Consider the following 20,457-nt stretch of genomic DNA (forward strand, 5'->3'; position numbering starts at 1 on the left):
ATAGAAGTGGGATAGTTAAGCTGAGAACGGCGTCATTGCCACTGGCCATGTTGGTGGAGTACTCAAAACAGCGCAACAAGGCACACAGGTCTCGCATGGAGGCCCAGTTATTGGTGGTGAAGTGGTGCTGTTCCGCAGAGCGACTCACGCGTGCGTGCTGCAGCTGAAACTCCACTATGGCCTGCTGCTGCTCGCACAGTCTTTCCAGCATGTGCAAGGTGGAGTTCCACCTTGTGGACACGTCACATATGAGGCGGTGAGCGGGAAGGCCGAAGTTACGCTGCAGCGCTGCCAGGCGAGCAGCAGCAGGGTGAGAACGCCGAAAGTGCGCACAAACGGCCCGCACTTTCTGCAGCAGCTCTGACATATCGGGGTAGTTTTTAAGGAACCTCTGCACCACCAAATTCAGCACATGCGCCAGGCAAGGGATGTGCGTCAAACCGGCTAGGCCCAGAGCTGCTATGAGATTTCGCCCGTTATCACACACCACCAGGCCGGGCTTGAGGCTCGCTGGCAGCAACCACTCATTTGTCTGCTGTTCCATGCTCCTCCACAACTCCTGCGCGGTGTGTGGTTTGTCCCCCAAACAGGCAAGTTGTAAAACTGCCTGCTGTCGTTTACCCCTGGCCGTGCTGAAGTTGGTGGTGAAGGTGTTACGCTGTCCGGATGAGGAGGCGGTAGAGGATGAGGAAGCGGAGTAGGAGGAGTTACGAACAGGAGGCAAACTGAAGCGCCCTGCAATCCTCGGTGGTGGAAGGACATGCGCCAAATTGCTATCCGCCTCAGGCCCATCCGCCACTGCATTTACCCAGTGTGCCGTTAGGGAGATATAACGCCCCTGACCGTGCTTACTGGTCCACGTATCCGTAGTTAGGTGGACCTTGGCACAGATGGCGTTGCGCAGTGCACACCTGATATTTTCCCCCACTTGGTTGTGCAGGGAAGGGATGGCTTGCCTGGAAAAGTAGTGGCGGCTGGGCACGACGTACTGTGGGACAGCCACCGACATAAGGTTTTTAAAACTGTGCGTCTCCACCAGACGGAATGACAGCATTTCAAAGGCCAATAATTTTGAAATGCTGGCATTCAGGGCCAGGGATCGCGGGTGGGTAGGGGGGTACTTCCTCTTCCTCTCAAGTGTTTGGGAGATGGAAAGCTGAACGCTTCCACGGGACATTGTGGAGATGGTTGTTGGTGACCCAGGTGGTGGTGTTGCTGACAGATCGTCTGTTTGCGGGGTGGCAGGTGCCGGTATCACTACAGATGTGGCTGGAGCGGCCGAGACTGCAGCAGAAGAGGAAGCAGGATGAGCCAGAGACGTTTCTTGGTTTTGAAGGTGTGTACTCCACTGCAGCTCGTGCTTTGCACTTAGATGCCTGATCATGCAGGTTGTGCTCAGGTTGAGAAGGTTCATGCCTCGCTTCAAGCTCTGATTGCACAGGGTGCAAACCACTCGTGTCCTGTCATCAGCACATTTTCTAAAGAACTTCCACGCTAGAGAACTCCTTTGAGCTGACTTTGGTGCGCTCGTTCCCTTGCTGCGTTGGGCAGTAGCGGGCGTAGTGTCTAGGGCACGGCCGCTCCGCTTCTGCACCCTGCTCCCTCTTCTGCTGTGCTGGTGGCTCTGTGCGACCACCGCCTCTTCCTCCAAACTACTCAGGTCACCTGCATGACGTTCATTCCATGTGGGGTCGAGGACCTCATCGTCCTCCACATCATCTTCCACCCAGTCTTCACCCCTGCCCTCCTTGTCGGTCTCCACAATGCTGAACGCCGCAGCAGTTGGCACCTGCGTTTCGTCATCATCGGAGACGTGCTGCGATGATCCTTGCATGTACTCATCTTGAGAAATAAGTGGTTGGGCATCGCTGCACTCAATCTCTTCCACTTCTGGGGCAGGGCTAGGTGGATGGCCCTGGGAAACCCTGCTGACAGAGTCCTCAAAAAGAATAAGAGACTGCTGTATGGCTTGGGGCTCAGACTGCTGGCCTGATTTGCAAGGGGGTGAGGTGAAAGACGGTTGGACATTGGCTGCAGGTGCCAACTCTGACCTTTCTGCAGTAGACTGGGTGGGAGACAATGTGAAGGAACTGGAGGCACTGTCAGCAGCAAACCAATCTACTATCGCCTCAACTTGTTCTGGCCTCATCACTTCTAGGGGCGTTTGATGCCCTACCAAATACTGATGCAGGTTCTGTCGCCTACTCACACTTGAGGAAGGTGTTTCACTTGTGCGTGTAGCTGGCACAGATCGACCATGTCCTCTCCTTGCAACAGGAGCTCTACCAGCAGCACCACGACCCAGGCCACGGCCCTTATTTGACGGTCTCCTCATATTTCTGTAATTTAAGATCTTGCCCTAGAAAGGTTTTTATTGAATAGCGGAATAGAAAATATGATCCAAAAAAAGTGTATGTATATCACACGTACACAACCACACTAGGCCCCAATTACTATTGTTTGTACCCCTAAAAGGCTAGATGAGGAGTAGGGGGAGTATGGAACAGGCAGCACCCTCAAACCTTCAGAAGTATGAGATGAACCCCAACAACTTGGAAAGGTGGATCTCTCTCACACGTACCGACACAGACTATCCCGCAATTCAATTGATCCTCAAAGGTTTTTATTGAATAGCGGAATAGGAAATATGATCAAAAAAAGTGTATGTATCTCGCACGTACACAACCACACTAGGCCCCAATTACTATTGTTTGTACCCCTAAAAGGCTAGATGAGGAGTAGGGGGGGTATGGAACAGGCAGCACCCTCAAACCTTCAGAAGTATGAGATGAACCCCAACAACTTGGAAAGGTGGATCTCTCTCACACGTACCGACACAGACTATCCCGCAATTCAATTGATCCTCAAAGGTTTTTATTGAATAGCGGAATAGGAAATATGATCAAAAAAAGTGTATGTATCTCGCACGTACACAACCACACTAGGCCCCAATTACTATTGTTTGTACCCCTAAAAGGCTAGATGAGGAGTAGGGGGGGTATGGAACAGGCAGCACCCTCAAACCTTCAGAAGTATGAGATGAACCCCAACAACTTGGAAAGGTGGATCTCTCTCACACGTACCGACACAGACTATCCCGCAATTCAATTGATCCTCAAAGGTTTTTATTGAATAGCGGAATAGGAAATATGATCAAAAAAAGTGTATGTATATCACACGTACACAACCACACTAGGCCCCAATTACTATTGTTTGTACCCCTAAAAGGCTAGATGAGGAGTAGGGGGAGTATGGAACAGGCAGCACCCTCAAACCTTCAGAAGTATGAGATGAACCCCAACAACTTGGAAAGGTGGATCTCTCTCACACGTACCGACACAGACTATCCCGCAATTCAATTGATCCTCAAAGGTTTTTATTGAATAGCGGAATAGGAAATATGATCAAAAAAAGTGTATGTATCTCGCACGTACACAACCACACTAGGCCCCAATTACTATTGTTTGTACCCCTAAAAGGCTAGATGAGGAGTAGGGGGGGTATGGAACAGGCAGCACCCTCAAACCTTCAGAAGTATGAGATGAACCCCAACAACTTGGAAAGGTGGATCTCTCTCACACGTACCGACACAGACTATCCCGCAATTCAATTGATCCTCAAAGGTTTTTATTGAATAGCGGAATAGGAAATATGATCAAAAAAAGTGTATGTATCTCGCACGTACACAACCACACTAGGCCCCAATTACTATTGTTTGTACCCCTAAAAAGCTAGATGAGGAGTAGGGGGGGTATGGAACAGGCAGCACCCTCAAACCTTCAGAAGTATGAGATGAACCCCAACAACTTGGAAAGGTGGATCTCTCTCACACGTACCGACACAGACTATCCCGCAATTCAATTGATCCTCAAAGGTTTTTATTGAATAGCGGAATAGGAAATATGATCAAAAAAAGTGTATGTATCTCGCACGTACACAACCACACTAGGCCCCAATTACTATTGTTTGTACCCCTAAAAGGCTAGATGAGGAGTAGGGGGAGTATGGAACAGGCAGCACCCTCAAACCTTCAGAAGTATGAGATGAACCCCAACAACTTGGAAAGGTGGATCTCTCTCACACGTACCAACACAGACTATCCCCCAATTTAACTGATCCCCAAAGGTTTTTGATTAAATAGCGGAATAGAAAATATGATCCAAAAAAAGTGTATGTATATCACACGTACACAACCACACTAGGCCCCAATTACTATTGTTTGTACCCCTAAAAGGCTAGATGAGGAGTAGGGGGAGTATGGAACAGGCAGCACCCTCAAACCTTCAGAAGTATGAGATGAACCCCAACAACTTGGAAAGGTGGATCTCTCTCACACGTACCGACACAGACTATCCCGCAATTCAATTGATCCTCAAAGGTTTTTATTGAATAGCGGAATAGGAAATATGATCAAAAAAAGTGTATGTATCTCGCACGTACACAACCACACTAGGCCCCAATTACTATTGTTTGTACCCCTAAAAGGCTAGATGAGGAGTAGGGGGAGTATGGAACAGGCAGCACCCTCAAACCTTCAGAAGTATGAGATGAACCCCAACAACTTGGAAAGGTGGATCTCTCTCACACGTACCAACACAGACTATCCCCCAATTTAACTGATCCCCAAAGGTTTTTGATTAAATAGCGGAATAGAAAATATGATCCCAAAAAAGTGTATGTATATCACACGTACACAACCACACTAGGCCCCAATTACTATTGTTTGTACCCCTAAAAGGCTAGGAGTAGGGGGAGTATGGAACAGGCAGCACCCTCAAACCTTCAGAAGTATGAGATGAACCCCAACAACTTGGAAAGGTGGATCTCTCTCACACGTACCAACACAGACTATCCCCCAATTTAACTGATCCCCAGAGGTTTTTGATTAAATAGCGGAATAGAAAATATGATCCCAAAAAAGTGTATGTATATCACACGTACACAACCACACTAGGCCCCAATTACTATTGTTTGTACCCCTAAAAGGCTAGGAGTAGGGGGAGTATGGAACAGGCAGCACCCTCAAACCTTCAGAAGTATGAGATGAACCCCAACAACTTGGAAAGGTGGATCTCTCTCACACGTACCAACACAGACTATCCCCCAATTTAACTGATCCCCAAAGGTTTTTGATTAAATAGCGGAATAGAAAATATGATCCCAAAAAAGTGTATGTATATCACACGTACACAACCACACTAGGCCCCAATTACTATTGTTTGTACCCCTAAAAGGCTAGGAGTAGGGGGAGTATGGAACAGGCAGCACCCTCAAACCTTCAGAAGTATGAGATGAACCCCAACAACTTGGAAAGGTGGATCTCTCTCACACGTACCAACACAGACTATCCCCCAATTTAACTGATCCCCAAAGGTTTTTGATTAAATAGCGGAATAGAAAATATGATCCAAAAAAAGTGTATGTATATCACACGTACACAACCACACTAGGCCCCAATTACTATTGTTTGTACCCCTAAAAGGCTAGGAGTAGGGGGAGTATGGAACAGGCAGCACCCTCAAACCTTCAGAAGTATGAGATGAACCCCAACAACTTGGAAAGGTGGATCTCTCTCACACGTACCAACACAGACTATCCCCCAATTTAACTGATCCCCAAAGGTTCTTGATTAAATAGCGGAATAGAAAATATGATCCCAAAAAAGTGTATGTATATCACACGTACACAACCACACTAGGCCCCAATTACTATTGTTTGTACCCCTAAAAGGCTAGGAGTAGGGGGAGTATGGAACAGGCAGCACCCTCAAACCTTCAGAAGTATGAGATGAACCCCAACAACTTGGAAAGGTGGATCTCTCTCACACGTACCAACACAGACTATCCCCCAATTTAACTGATCCCCAAAGGTTTTTGATTAAATAGCGGAATAGAAAATATGATCCCAAAAAAGTGTATGTATATCACACGTACACAACCACACTAGGCCCCAATTACTATTGTTTGTACCCCTAAAAGGCTAGGAGTAGGGGGAGTATGGAACAGGCAGCACCCTCAAACCTTCAGAAGTATGAGATGAACCCCAACAACTTGGAAAGGTGGATCTCTCTCACACGTACCAACACAGACTATCCCCCAATTTAACTGATCCCCAAAGGTTTTTGATTAAATAGCGGAATAGAAAATATGATCCAAAAAAAGTGTATGTATATCACACGTACACAACCACACTAGGCCCCAATTACTATTGTTTGTACCCCTAAAAGGCTAGATGAGGAGTAGGGGGAGTATGGAACAGGCAGCACCCTCAAACCTTCAGAAGTATGAGATGAACCCCAACAACTTGGAAAGGTGGATCTCTCTCACACGTACCGACACAGACTATCCCGCAATTCAATTGATCCTCAAAGGTTTTTATTGAATAGCGGAATAGGAAATATGATCAAAAAAAGTGTATGTATCTCGCACGTACACAACCACACTAGGCCCCAATTACTATTGTTTGTACCCCTAAAAGGCTAGATGAGGAGTAGGGGGGGTATGGAACAGGCAGCACCCTCAAACCTTCAGAAGTATGAGATGAACCCCAACAACTTGGAAAGGTGGATCTCTCTCACACGTACCGACACAGACTATCCCGCAATTCAATTGATCCTCAAAGGTTTTTATTGAATAGCGGAATAGGAAATATGATCAAAAAAAGTGTATGTATCTCGCACGTACACAACCACACTAGGCCCCAATTACTATTGTTTGTACCCCTAAAAGGCTAGATGAGGAGTAGGGGGAGTATGGAACAGGCAGCACCCTCAAACCTTCAGAAGTATGAGATGAACCCCAACAACTTGGAAAGGTGGATCTCTCTCACACGTACCAACACAGACTATCCCCCAATTTAACTGATCCCCAAAGGTTTTTGATTAAATAGCGGAATAGAAAATATGATCCAAAAAAAGTGTATGTATATCACACGTACACAACCACACTAGGCCCCAATTACTATTGTTTGTACCCCTAAAAGGCTAGATGAGGAGTAGGGGGAGTATGGAACAAGCAGCACCCTCAAACCTTCAGAAGTATGAGATGAACCCCAACAACTTGGAAAGGTGGATCTCTCTCACACGTACCGACACAGACTATCCCGCAATTCAATTGATCCTCAAAGGTTTTTATTGAATAGCGGAATAGGAAATATGATCAAAAAAAGTGTATGTATCTCGCACGTACACAACCACACTAGGCCCCAATTACTATTGTTTGTACCCCTAAAAGGCTAGATGAGGAGTAGGGGGAGTATGGAACAGGCAGCACCCTCAAACCTTCAGAAGTATGAGATGAACCCCAACAACTTGGAAAGGTGGATCTCTCTCACACGTACCAACACAGACTATCCCCCAATTTAACTGATCCCCAAAGGTTTTTGATTAAATAGCGGAATAGAAAATATGATCCCAAAAAAGTGTATGTATATCACACGTACACAACCACACTAGGCCCCAATTACTATTGTTTGCACCCCTAAAAGGCTAGGAGTAGGGGGAGTATGGAACAGGCAGCACCCTCAAACCTTCAGAAGTATGAGATGAACCCCAACAACTTGGAAAGGTGGATCTCTCTCACACGTACCAACACAGACTATCCCCCAATTTAACTGATCCCCAGAGGTTTTTGATTAAATAGCGGAATAGAAAATATGATCCCAAAAAAGTGTATGTATATCACACGTACACAACCACACTAGGCCCCAATTACTATTGTTTGTACCCCTAAAAGGCTAGGAGTAGGGGGAGTATGGAACAGGCAGCACCCTCAAACCTTCAGAAGTATGAGATGAACCCCAACAACTTGGAAAGGTGGATCTCTCTCACACGTACCAACACAGACTATCCCCCAATTTAACTGATCCCCAAAGGTTTTTGATTAAATAGCGGAATAGAAAATATGATCCCAAAAAAGTGTATGTATATCACACGTACACAACCACACTAGGCCCCAATTACTATTGTTTGTACCCCTAAAAGGCTAGGAGTAGGGGGAGTATGGAACAGGCAGCACCCTCAAACCTTCAGAAGTATGAGATGAACCCCAACAACCTGGAAAGGTGGATCTCTCTCACACGTACCAACACAGACTATCCCCCAATTTAACTGATCCCCAAAGGTTTTTGATTAAATAGCGGAATAGAAAATATGATCCAAAAAAAGTGTATGTATATCACACGTACACAACCACACTAGGCCCCAATTACTATTGTTTGTACCCCTAAAAGGCTAGGAGTAGGGGGAGTATGGAACAGGCAGCACCCTCAAACCTTCAGAAGTATGAGATGAACCCCAACAACTTGGAAAGGTGGATCTCTCTCACACGTACCAACACAGACTATCCCCCAATTTAACTGATCCCCAAAGGTTTTTGATTAAATAGCGGAATAGAAAATATGATCCCAAAAAAGTGTATGTATATCACACGTACACAACCACACTAGGCCCCAATTACTATTGTTTGTACCCCTAAAAGGCTAGGAGTAGGGGGAGTATGGAACAGGCAGCACCCTCAAACCTTCAGAAGTATGAGATGAACCCCAACAACTTGGAAAGGTGGATCTCTCTCACACGTACCAACACAGACTATCCCCCAATTTAACTGATCCCCAAAGGTTTTTGATTAAATAGCGGAATAGAAAATATGATCCCAAAAAAGTGTATGTATATCACACGTACACAACCACACTAGGCCCCAATTACTATTGTTTGTACCCCTAAAAGGCTAGGAGTAGGGGGAGTATGGAACAGGCAGCACCCTCAAACCTTCAGAAGTATGAGATGAACCCCAACAACTTGGAAAGGTGGATCTCTCTCACACGTACCAACACAGACTATCCCCCAATTTAACTGATCCCCAAAGGTTTTTGATTAAATAGCGGAATAGAAAATATGATCCCAAAAAAGTGTATGTATATCACACGTACACAACCACACTAGGCCCCAATTACTATTGTTTGTACCCCTAAAAGGCTAGATGAGGAGTAGGGGGAGTATGGAACAGGCAGCACCCTCAAACCTTCAGAAGTATGAGATTGTGTTCACTGTACCCCACAAAGATTGAGTTCACTGCACCCCACAATGATTGTGTTCACTGCACCCCACAAAGATTGTGTTCACTGCACCTCACAAAGATTGTGTTCACTGTACCCCCCAAAGATTGTGTTCACTGCACCCCACAAAGATTCTGTTCACTGTACCCCACAAAGATTGTGTTCACTGCACCCCAAAAAGATTGTGTTCACTGCACCCCAAAAAGGATGTTGTTCACTGCACCCCAAAAAGGATGTTGTTCACTCCACCCCAAAAAGATTGTGTTCACTGCACCCCACAAAGATTGTGTTCACTGCACCCCAAAAAGATTGTGTTCACTGCACCCCAAAAATGATTTTGTTCACTGCACCCCAAAAAGGATTTTGTTCACTGCACCCCAAAAAGGATGTTGTTCACTCCACCCCAAAAAGATTGTGTTCACTGCACCCCAAAAAGATTGTGTTCACTGCACCCCACAAAGGATTTTGTTCACTGCACCCCAAAAAGATTGTGTTCACTGCACCCCAAAAAGGATGTTGTTCACTGCACCCCAAAAAGGATTTTGTTCACTGCACCCCAAAAAGATTGTGTTCACTGCACCCCACAAAGGATTTTGTTCACTGCACCCCACAAAGATTGTGTTCACTGCACACCAAAAAGGATTGTGTTCACTGCACCCCAAAAAGATTTTGTTCACTGCACCCCAAAAAGATTGTGTTCACTGCAGCCCAAAAAGATTGTGTTCACTGCAGCCCAAAAAGATTGTGTTCACTGCAGCCCAAAAAGATTGTGTTCACTGCAGCCCAAAAAGATTGTGTTCACTGCAGCTCACACACAGAAAAATGGATGTGGATCACTGACACCTGCCTATCTCCAATCCCACACCACACAGCAATATCGATTGTAGTTTGTAGAACACAGTTTCCCTAAAATTCAGCAGACTCTGTCCCTAACAGGATTGAGAAGAGATCGTAGATCAGGATTGAGTGCAGACCCCACCCCCCACACAGCAATATCGATTGTAGTTTGTAGAAGACACTGACCCTATAATTCAGCAGACTCTATCCCTAAAATGCCTACAACTCGCCCTGCCTAAACACTCCGACCTGTCCCTCAATTCTATCCGGACACAAATGTTTTTTTCCTGCCTATCTTTCCCTAATCAGCAGCCAGCACGTTGATGTGTGCTCTGTCCCTGAATCTAAGCAGTATAATGACGCCGCTGCGGCTGCCTCGAACTTATAAAGACTTGGTCACATGCTTCAGACGGCCAATCACAGCTACTGAGACATTTGCAGGCATGGCTGGGATGGCTTAAGGCACACCAGTTAAACGATTGTTGATTGGCTGTTGAAAGCCCGCCATGAAAAGAGCGCCAAAGCATGCAAAACCCGGAAATAAAACGACCGAACACGGATTTTTACCCGAACATACAGTAAAGTGTCCGTGTCCGTGTTCGGGTACAAAAAATCCAATTATTCGGTACGAACACGAATAATACAGTCCGTGTTCGCTCAACACTATCCACAAGCGATTCAGAAAAATGATTTCTGGGAAAAAATAATCCAGAAGGGTGAAAGGGTAAACAAATTGACAATGGCCTGGTCCAAATGTATAATCAGCGCTCTTTGACTATGGAATGCGCTGTCTATATGGATATCATCAACAGGCAGTGTAACGTGCACTTGATGAAGGGAGTATATTAAAAAAAACGAATAAACAAAAGGGTACACATAAGGCATACATAGGGGAAACATAATGCATAAACATGAGATAACCAAAATACAATATATGTTCTTCCTATATCATAAAAATAATTTGTATAATTAAATTTTTTTTGCCATTAATGTAAATGTTTGGATGTTTACTATCTGATGTACATCAGCAAAGAAAATGTAGCAATGATTTGATTGAGCTTTACAGACTTCTGTCAAAATTCCATATTTATGCAGTCACCACAGACCCACCATCAGATGTTCATGTGAGTCGAGTCGGTGACTTGGAGGATCAACTGAGTGTTCGATGGAGCTCCCCTCCTGCTTTAAAGGACTTTCTGTTTCAAGCTAAATACCAGATTCGATACAGAGTAGAAGATAGTTCTGAATGGAAGGTGAGAAGACCTTGCTGCGTGGCTATGCATTAGAGCAATGAGTTATGCCATTTTATATTTGTAGTGTATATACTGTAAGATATGCAATCCCTGTCCCTTTCACTGATTTATACTTTTGCTGTTTTTTTTTTTTTTTTCAATCATATAGAATTTGATGGTACTTTACAGCAGATCTCAGACGTGGAATCCATAGTTTACAAAGCACATTCTTATTGCACTATAAACATTGCAGATCCAGCAGCTATCGAACATTCTTTGTCTCTTCCGGTTCCCCTCTTTCTTCCTGGAGCCCTGAGTTCCCCTGCTGGCCAAAGGATTACAATCCTCTGTTAGCATCCAGTAATGCTTCTGTTGACGTAGGATCTCCTTGAGCTCCACCCCCTTCACTCTACTGGCTGTCAGCTCATCAGCTGACTTTATGCTCCAGTGTCTATCTGTGAGGGGGCTTTATTCACCATAGAGGCTCTGCCTCTTGTGTTTCTCCAGGAAAGGCAGAGCATCATGCGATGTGCCGGAAGACGTAATTGGGGATCGATTCGGCCGACTGTCAGCATCGATGCATAATCGTAAACATCTGAATCACGATGCATCGACGTAGCGATTATTTTCAACACCCCTATGGCCTACCTATTCACCAAAAAAGCATCAAAAAGTAAGAAGAACACAGAGACAGTTTTTGACAAATCCTTTATTAAAGCGGTTGTATACTCTTGCTTTTTAACTTTTACCTACAGGTAAAATTAATATCTCCTATACCTGCACAGTTTAGGAGATATTCGCCCTGCATGCAGCCGCTGACACCAGCAGCGCATGCGCTCTTAAGGTCCGGCGCATGCATGGGAGTAACGTCATCGTGACTCCCAGTGCCGGAACCACCGAACCCAAAATAGATGCAGAGGGAACATGACAGCTCCCTCAGCGGTGTCTGGGTGACCGTGTCAGGGCTTTTTTCTAAGGTAAGTATTTTATAATGAGCTAGTATGCGATGCATACTAGCTCATTACGCCTTTGTCCTGCAGGGTTTGTTTGTTTGTTTTTTGTGAGGATACAACCACTTTAAAAATAAAAAAACAGTGTCCCCCAATGTAAATCCATTGTCAATCATGCTGCCGACCACCCATAAAAAAAAAAAGGTAAGGGCGGGGCCACCTGGTGACATCACCTGGTGGCAACTCCCCCTCGTGACGCCATGGACCGGTTAATAAAGGATTTTTCAAAAAATGCCTCTGGGTTTTCTCGGATTCCAATAAGCTGCCTCATTCCGATAGACCCCCACAATCACCAGCCCTTGTCCCCATTAAGGGCATGTGGCCTAATATGGTTCAGGAGGGGGGGCCCTCACTCGCCCCCCCCTTTCTTTACCTGCTGGGCTCATGTTCAGATAAGGGTCTGGTACGGATTGTGGCAGGAGACCCCACACCGTTTGTTTTTTTTATTTTGGCATGGGAGGGGCCCAAGGGGCCTGGTATTAAATGAGGAGGGGATCCCATGCTGTTTTTTTCTCATGCTTTTTAATTGTCAACATTTTTTTCATAAACAGCTGTTAGCGGGGAAGCCCACTGACAGCTGATGAGTTATCGGTTGTCAAGGACGTGGTGGCCGGCTTCCCAGTCCGCTGCTTAGCAACCAGCTATTTGTCAAAAAACTGCATGTGATACTGCCAGCAAAACCCTGGTGGTAATTATTGCATGCTTTTTTACTCTCTAGTCTGTTTGTGAATTGGACTTAAGAGCTTTTTATGCGATATTTACTGGCACAATTTTTTTTCTGGTAAATACCGCATAACATTTTTTTTATTCATTTTTTTGTGAATTGGACTTAATTTACCAAATGCAATAATTTATGCAAATGAGTAACAGGATACCCTTATCACATGTAGTAAAGCTAAGTGAATTGAACAGTAAAGCCATCTTCACCAGATGATACAGTCACTTTAGCCATATATGTTACTCACTCAAGGTGTTCCTTCCTTTCACACAAAGGAGATCCTCCGTAGGCTCAGGGGCCCCTCCAAAGCAAGCCATAGACCTGCAGTTGAAGGTCAGGAGTGACAAAGTCTCTGTCAGCTCGTAAGTGTCCTCTCTTTTCAGCCTGGAAGTTCAACCCTACAGAAGGGCTCTCAAATGTAGCTCCAGCACAGCAATAGATCTCTGCACGTCAGGGTGTCCTGTTTCCATTCCTTAAGTGCACAGGGTCCCACCCACAGCTGGCATATAAAGAGGCACTATCCCAACCCATTACAACAGATAAAGAAGCACTAACAGCTGTCAAAAAAATATATGAGGATATTAGACTTAAAATTCATATTTAAAGCTGTTCTGAGATGCTGCAAATGTTTGCTATGGGGAACACATTGAAATGAGCAAATCCTCCATAGGAAACAGCAAATGCAGTGAATGCACATTATAAGAGCATAAAAACCTGACAATCAAATGTGATGTTATAGTTGTACATTTGTATGCAGTTGTTTGCTTGTTCAGACCCAGATATTTATCAGCTGAAAACTGTGAATGTAGTCTGATCTGCTAGGCAACTTGTAACTTTTTTAAATCACTGTATATACACATATTGCCTGGAAACTGATTAGTTGTTTTGCATTTATACTTTTCAGGTGGTAGATGATGTAGGCAACCAGACTTCCTGTCGTCTTGCTGGATTAAAACCAGGAACTGTGTACTTTGTCCAGGTTCGGTGTAACCCGTTTGGGATATATGGATCTAAGAAGGCAGGCATCTGGAGTGACTGGAGCAATCCAACTGCTGCATCTACTCCAAGAAGTGGTTAGTGTTCTGCTGATGGTTACCTCATGCTTCTAAACATTAAATGTGACATATACACAGATGGATTTATTTAAAGGATGAAACTGTAGTTATAGAACAATTAAACTGTGTGGTATTAAAGTGGAGTTCCGGGCACAAAAACAATATTTTTTTTTTTTGTGCCCCTCCGCTAGTTCGACATTACCTGAAAAGGAATTGGATAGTTATTTTTTTTTTTTTTGTTTACTCACCTTTTAATTGAAGATCGTAAATACTCACCTCCGAGTACTTCCTCCCTCGGCGCCGTGGATCACCCCGTCACTTCCTGTCTCGCTATGATTCCTGGGAGCTGAACGTCATCGCTCCCAGGAATCAATGCGACGGCACCGGCCCCGCTCGTCACTCCCGGGCGACGCACCAGAAGTGAGGAGAGGGGCCGGTGCAGGCGCATTCTGGGACAAGAAGACGCGGAAGAAGACACAGAAGAGGACCGCGCCGGCTTCAGCTGCCCACAAGAGAGATGGAAACGCTGTGGAAGAAATTTTATAAGTAAGTATTTCTTCTAAAAGGTAAGTGCGAACCGGGACAGATCAGAGGCTAGCCATTGTGGAATGTGCTAGCCCTGACTGTCCCGGGGGTATGTTTATTAAAAAATGACTTCTGTGTCCGGAACTCCGCTTTAAGGTCTTTTATTGTAAGGGTACTAGTATTTTTTTTTTTCTCCATGTGTTGACTTACGTAGCTAGCTTTCCACTAGTTTTAGTGCTGAAATACACTTACATTTATACAAGTCTTTGGGTTGCATTGCACCACAATGTACCTGGCAGTCTATAAGTGCACATGATCACACCTATCAGATTTCTAGAACTGTGCTTTTGCAGCATTGTGGTCAGTGAATATAATATTCAATTTTGCCTGCTGGGTCTAAGTTCTGCTTGTGTGGAAAAGAAATTTCAACACTGCACAGATGTTTACTCTTGCAGTTAATGTTTTTTAGAAAGTGGCATTAATACACTAGTAGAAGCTCCAGACATGTCTCTTAGAATTGGCTTTAAATTAACCTATGCTGACCGACAGAACAATTTATTACAGTAGTTTTAAACATAGAAGGAACTCATCAGAACACTCAAAACCTATTTAAAGGATAGTTTCAGACTTACACTACTTGTTGGCCAGGCCTTTTTCTGACACCTTTTTCTGACAACATCTGTATTTTCTGCAAGAAATTGACTTAGAACCCCCAAACATTATATTTTGTTTTAGCAAAATTTATAACCTAGAGAATAAAATGGTGGTTGTTGCAATTTTTTTTATGTCACACGATTTTTCAAACTGAATTTTTTTGGAAAAATACACTTTAATGAATTAAAAAAAAAATAAAACATAATATATACCCCTATTGTGTTGTATAATATGAAAGATGATGTCATGCCGAGTAAATAGATACCTAACATGTCCTGCTTTAAAATTGCGCGTGCTTGTGGAATGGCAGCAAACTACTGTACTTAAAAATCTCTATAGGAGACACTTTAAACATTTCTACAGGTTACCAGTTTAGAGTTACAGAGGAGGTCTAGTGCTAGAGTTATTGCGCTCACTCAGACATTCACAGTGATATCTTACATAAGTTGTGCAAACACTTTTTACATGTGTGGGCATGCCCTACGTATGCATTCACCACTGCACGCGAGCACGCAGAGACAGAGGTACTTAAAATATATATTTTTTTAAATGTAGTTATTAATTTTTTAATTTTACACTGTCCCTTTAAAAAAAAAATGTATTACTTTTATTGCTATTGCAAGGAATGTAAGCATTCTTTGCAATAACAAAACAGCATGACAGGTCCTCTTTATGGAGATATCTGGGGTCTAAAAGACCCCAAATCTCTCCTCTACCTTTAAAAGGAAAAGATCACAAAAAAAATGTTTTAAGCTCTTACTTTAAAAAAAAAAATGGTTTTGTGTACATGTGGCCCAAACCGGAAGTGACGTCACAATGATGAGAGGAGGCCATCTTTCCTTCGCTCATCCAGTGTCGGATCAGTTTTCAGGCTTCCCAATCTGCCAGGTAAGCCCAAAAACTACCAGAAAGAGACCAAGGGAGGAAACCTCCCACTGCTTCTAAAAGTGACCCAACAGCGAATCCACCACTCTGGAAAGACCGGGACTGAGGGAAAAAAATTATACGGGGTTATGGCATCTAGCTGCAGCCATAACCCTGGTATTTAACATCAAAGTAATTACGTATCTTCCCATTTAGGCGGTTGGCAAGTGGTTAAGGTGTAACCAGTAACATGTTGCTATGCACCAGCTCCCTGCACCTTCCCAGCCCTCCTGTGACAGTGGGCAGGGGTTCCTCTCCCCAGCAGCCACCGTCACATCTTGGTAAGGCTGTGTGGGGCTCCACCATCTCTTTCATTCACCTGTATGTGAAGAAGCTACAAGTCCTGCCTTCCACCGCAACAGACGGCTTGCAGTTCTAGACTATGAGCACACTAATCAGTGCCCTAGTAGTCTATTGACACTTCCTGCAGGTCAGTAACTGTAAGAAGTGTCTACAGGAGCCTGACATTACACATTACACCCGTCATCCACTGATCTTGGGTACAATGCTTTTCAGGCTTCCCTGTAAAAAAAAATAATTAAATGCACATTTATTTTACCTCCAAAACGTGCATGTATTATTATTATTTTTTTTTTTTTTTTACAAAGGCGCACTCATCTATTGTTACTGCCACCCAGCTTTATCAGGTCTCTTTTAAAGGAAAGATGGAGAGATTTAAATTCACACACAATGATGTATAACAACAAAGCATTACATTCTAAAGAAAGTTGGCCTACCCTTATTCAACACAGAACAGGAACTCTCTCAGTTACAACCACTGGCTTCCTACATAAATTGTTACTACTTAGTACTGTACTTCCTCACATTTTTTGGGTGAATACTTCTCTACTCAGTCTAGACCTATAGAGATGACAGCACCTAAGCTGACTATAAGAATAAAATGCAGTCACTTTAGGTTCAGATGAGCACCCAAAACCTGATTAACACTGTGATGTTTAAAAAGACAAATTCTGACATGCCTAGACATTTTCTGGTTTATTTTTTTAAATGGTCTGCCCCTTCTTTACTCCACACTTGTGGCAATGGACAAGATGAGGTGGGGGTTTCCTATCTGAGGGTTAAACCAGGAACTCTTTCTTATTTTTTTAAGATTTTGATCTAAAAAGTTTTTTTGGACCTTTTATAGGTGTAAAAATAAAAACAACACATACAATAGGTACAAAACATGAGCAATGATCAATCACAATTAGAAAATGTATTATGTAGTTGCAAGGTCAGTTGCATAACAGAGGACTCTTCAGCAAAAACAACCACCGCTTTTTTGTTTACATGACCATCTACCCACATTTTCAATCTACCTGGCCATAATTATAAATGCCGTTTCATTGGCTTGTAAAACTATACACTATGGGTTATCACTACATCTGGCCTTTCCAGCTACTGTATTCAACCATACTGCATATTGATAAAAGAAGATTGATGGGAAGTGACTTGGGCACCACATCCCCAATTTGATAAACATAGAAATAACATTATAACATACCATTACAAGTAATGAGATTATATAGGTGTCAACCAAATAGAACACATAGTAAAATATACTTTATTACAATATGTATCAATCATTAAAAATACTGTAAAAATGAATGATTTTAGAGTACATTGATGTTTGTAACAAATCCCTTGCACGTACTATAGGTCTGTGACATAACCTTTGATGTCAAATTTATTTATTGAAATTTGCGACAACCTTTTCTGTGACGAAAGAAAGACCTATTGCAGTTAAAAAAAATGGTGTCAGCCCGTGGGAAGGGGCAACAATACTTGTGTGAGAAACTGTAGCTCATCTTTCCATATCTTACAAGTCACTCCCACTTCTGTGTACCATGAAAATTGACAGCTAATAGAAGATATCAGTCTTTTGGTTGTCTTGAATCTGCTTGGTTCATCCAATAATGATACATTGCCAATTGGATGGAATTCAGATAATGACAAAATTGGGCCTGCACTGCATGTTTACACTATAAATATTGGTCATTTTTTTTTCAATGTAGCAGTATTGAAGAGTGTTAGAGAACCTTGGTATTTAGGACACCCAGGATGCTGGAGATCCAATTGTGTGGGAAGACACCTCTAGGTGCCTGTATTTTTATTCAAATGCGTTTAGCACATCTTAAAAATAAATGGCTTATTATGTCTCAGATAGATAGATGGATGGATAGATAAATAGATAGATGTAAAATGGTTTATGTAAAAGGTGTTAGGATCAATAAACATATTTCCTTAATTTGCAGTAATTATTGTTGTTGTTATTATTTTTATTATTATTGAAATCATTATGCACTACATTTATTTAAGGTTGAGGTGGGTATGCTCTTATGCCACTAGTTTTGCTTGTTTATTCTGAAGGATCAGTAAAGTTTCCCACTCCTTTTGAGACTAGCATCTATAAATGATTAGAGAGATAGATAGATAGATAGATAGATAGATAGATAGATAGATAGATAGATAGATAGATAGATAGATAGATAGATAGATAGATAGACAGACAGACAGACAGACAGACAGACAGACAGACAGACAGACAGACAGACAGACAGACAGACAGACAGACAGACAGACAGACAGACAGACAGACAGACAGACAGACAGACAGACAGACAGACAGACAGACAGACAGACAGATAGATAGATAGATAGATAGATATGCTGCTTCCTTTAATTTAATGTGTATGAAGGAATTTACTGGTTTCTTTTAAAAGGTTATCTACTCTTGTTAATGTTATTCCCATTTAAATTGTTCCGCACATGTTTTTTCCGCCTGTGAAATAACCATTTAACTGCATTTTAACATAGCTTTCAGGGAAAGCATTTGAATAATTTACAGGAATTGTGGCTATAGGCTATTATTCCAGACCATTTGTTGCTGGTGTTCACTTCCTATAAAAAGCAAGGCCAGTCTTTGTTTTACTTAGAGAACAAGAGATCTTATTTTGTAGGCAATCAATTTTGTAGGCAATCTCTTTTCAGTAAACCAGTCAGAAAAATATGAAAAATATTATTGTACAACTAAATAATTTCAATGCGGTATGTTCTGCAGGCTTGCAACAATGTCTATTATATTCATATTATGTTCCTGACATATCATTTCTTCCTAAGCAGACAGTCTTCATGGCATATGGTAGATATTTTTTTGAAATGTTGTTTTCTTATAAGTATAAAATGGGACAAAATGTGAGAGCTCACATTACTGATTTGTGTTTAATGGTGTATGCTCCACCAGGTTTGTTGCCTTATACCTTAACCACTTGAAGACCAGGCCTTTTCTGACTTTTCTTTACAAGTAAAAATTTGTACTTTTTTACTAGAGAATTACTTCTAACCCCCAAACAATATGTATATGTATGTATATATATATATATAAATATATATATATATATATATATATATATATATATATATATATATGTATGTATATATATATATATATATATATATATATATATATATATATATAATTTTATTTATTTATTTTTAGCAGAGACCATAGGTAATAAAATAGCGATTGTTGCAATTTTTTATGTCACACAGTTTTTGCACAGCGTTTTTTCAAACGTAATTTATTTTTTGAAAAATACACTTTAATCAATTTTAATGCAAGACACAATATACAACCCAATGTTTTGGTAAAATATAAGATAATGTTACGCTGAGTACATAGATACCTAACATGTTGCGCAATAAAATTGTGCACACTCGTGGAATGGTGACAAACTAGAATACCTAAAAAGGGTTACCAGTTTACAAGTTACAAGGAGGTCTACAGCTAGAATTATTGCTCTTGCTGTTATGTTTGTGACAATACCTCACATGTGTGGAGCGAACACCATTTACATATTATTTATTTTATTTAAAAAAACATTTTCTACACTGTCCCTTTAACTTTTTTTTATCACTTTTATTGCTTTCCCAAGAAATGTAAATATCCCAAGTTATAGCATCAAAGCATGACAGATCCTCTTTATGGAGACATCCCGGGTCTTTAAGACCCCAGATCTCTCCTCTACCCTTAAAAAGCATGAGTACAAGAGAAAAAAAAAAAACATTGAGCTCACGCTTTAAAAAAAAAAAAAAGGCTCTGTTTACATTTGCCCTAAACGGAAGTGATGAAATGCTCATTGCTTCCAGTCTCCTAGACCATAGAGATGATCGGAGATGTTATGGGTCCCTAATAAGCTTTATGTAAGGTTATGCACTTGGGTACTAAAAACATGAATGTAACTTATTCTAGGAGTAGAACAGCTGGGGGAATCAATAGTAGGGAAGGTACTGAGTGTTCTGGTAGATCATAGACGTAATATGAGCATAAAATGCCAAGCTGCAGTTTCTAAAGCAAGCAAAAATACTTTCTTGCTTTAAAAGTGGTATAGACACCAGAGAGAGGGAGGGAGAGAGAGAGAGAGAGAGAGAGAGAGAGAGAGAGAGAG

At 42.3% G+C, this 20,457-nt stretch overlaps 1 protein-coding gene across 2 annotated transcripts in view; it reads left to right on the forward strand.

The window, feature by feature from the left end:
* The window catches only part of CRLF1 (cytokine receptor like factor 1), a 219,814-nt gene that overhangs the window by 145,534 nt on the left and 53,823 nt on the right, over positions 1-20,457 (forward strand). For both annotated transcript variants that reach the window (XM_082243854.1, XM_082243853.1), the window contains exons 5-6: positions 10,987-11,144; positions 13,756-13,924. In XM_082243854.1, the coding sequence (XP_082099980.1) occupies positions 10,987-11,144; positions 13,756-13,924 (327 nt within the window). The remainder of the gene's footprint in view (positions 1-10,986; positions 11,145-13,755; positions 13,925-20,457) is intronic.

This window comes from Pelophylax lessonae (genome assembly GCF_965119305.1).
Source record: "Pelophylax lessonae genome assembly, chromosome: 1".
NCBI lineage: Eukaryota > Metazoa > Chordata > Amphibia > Anura > Ranidae > Pelophylax > Pelophylax lessonae.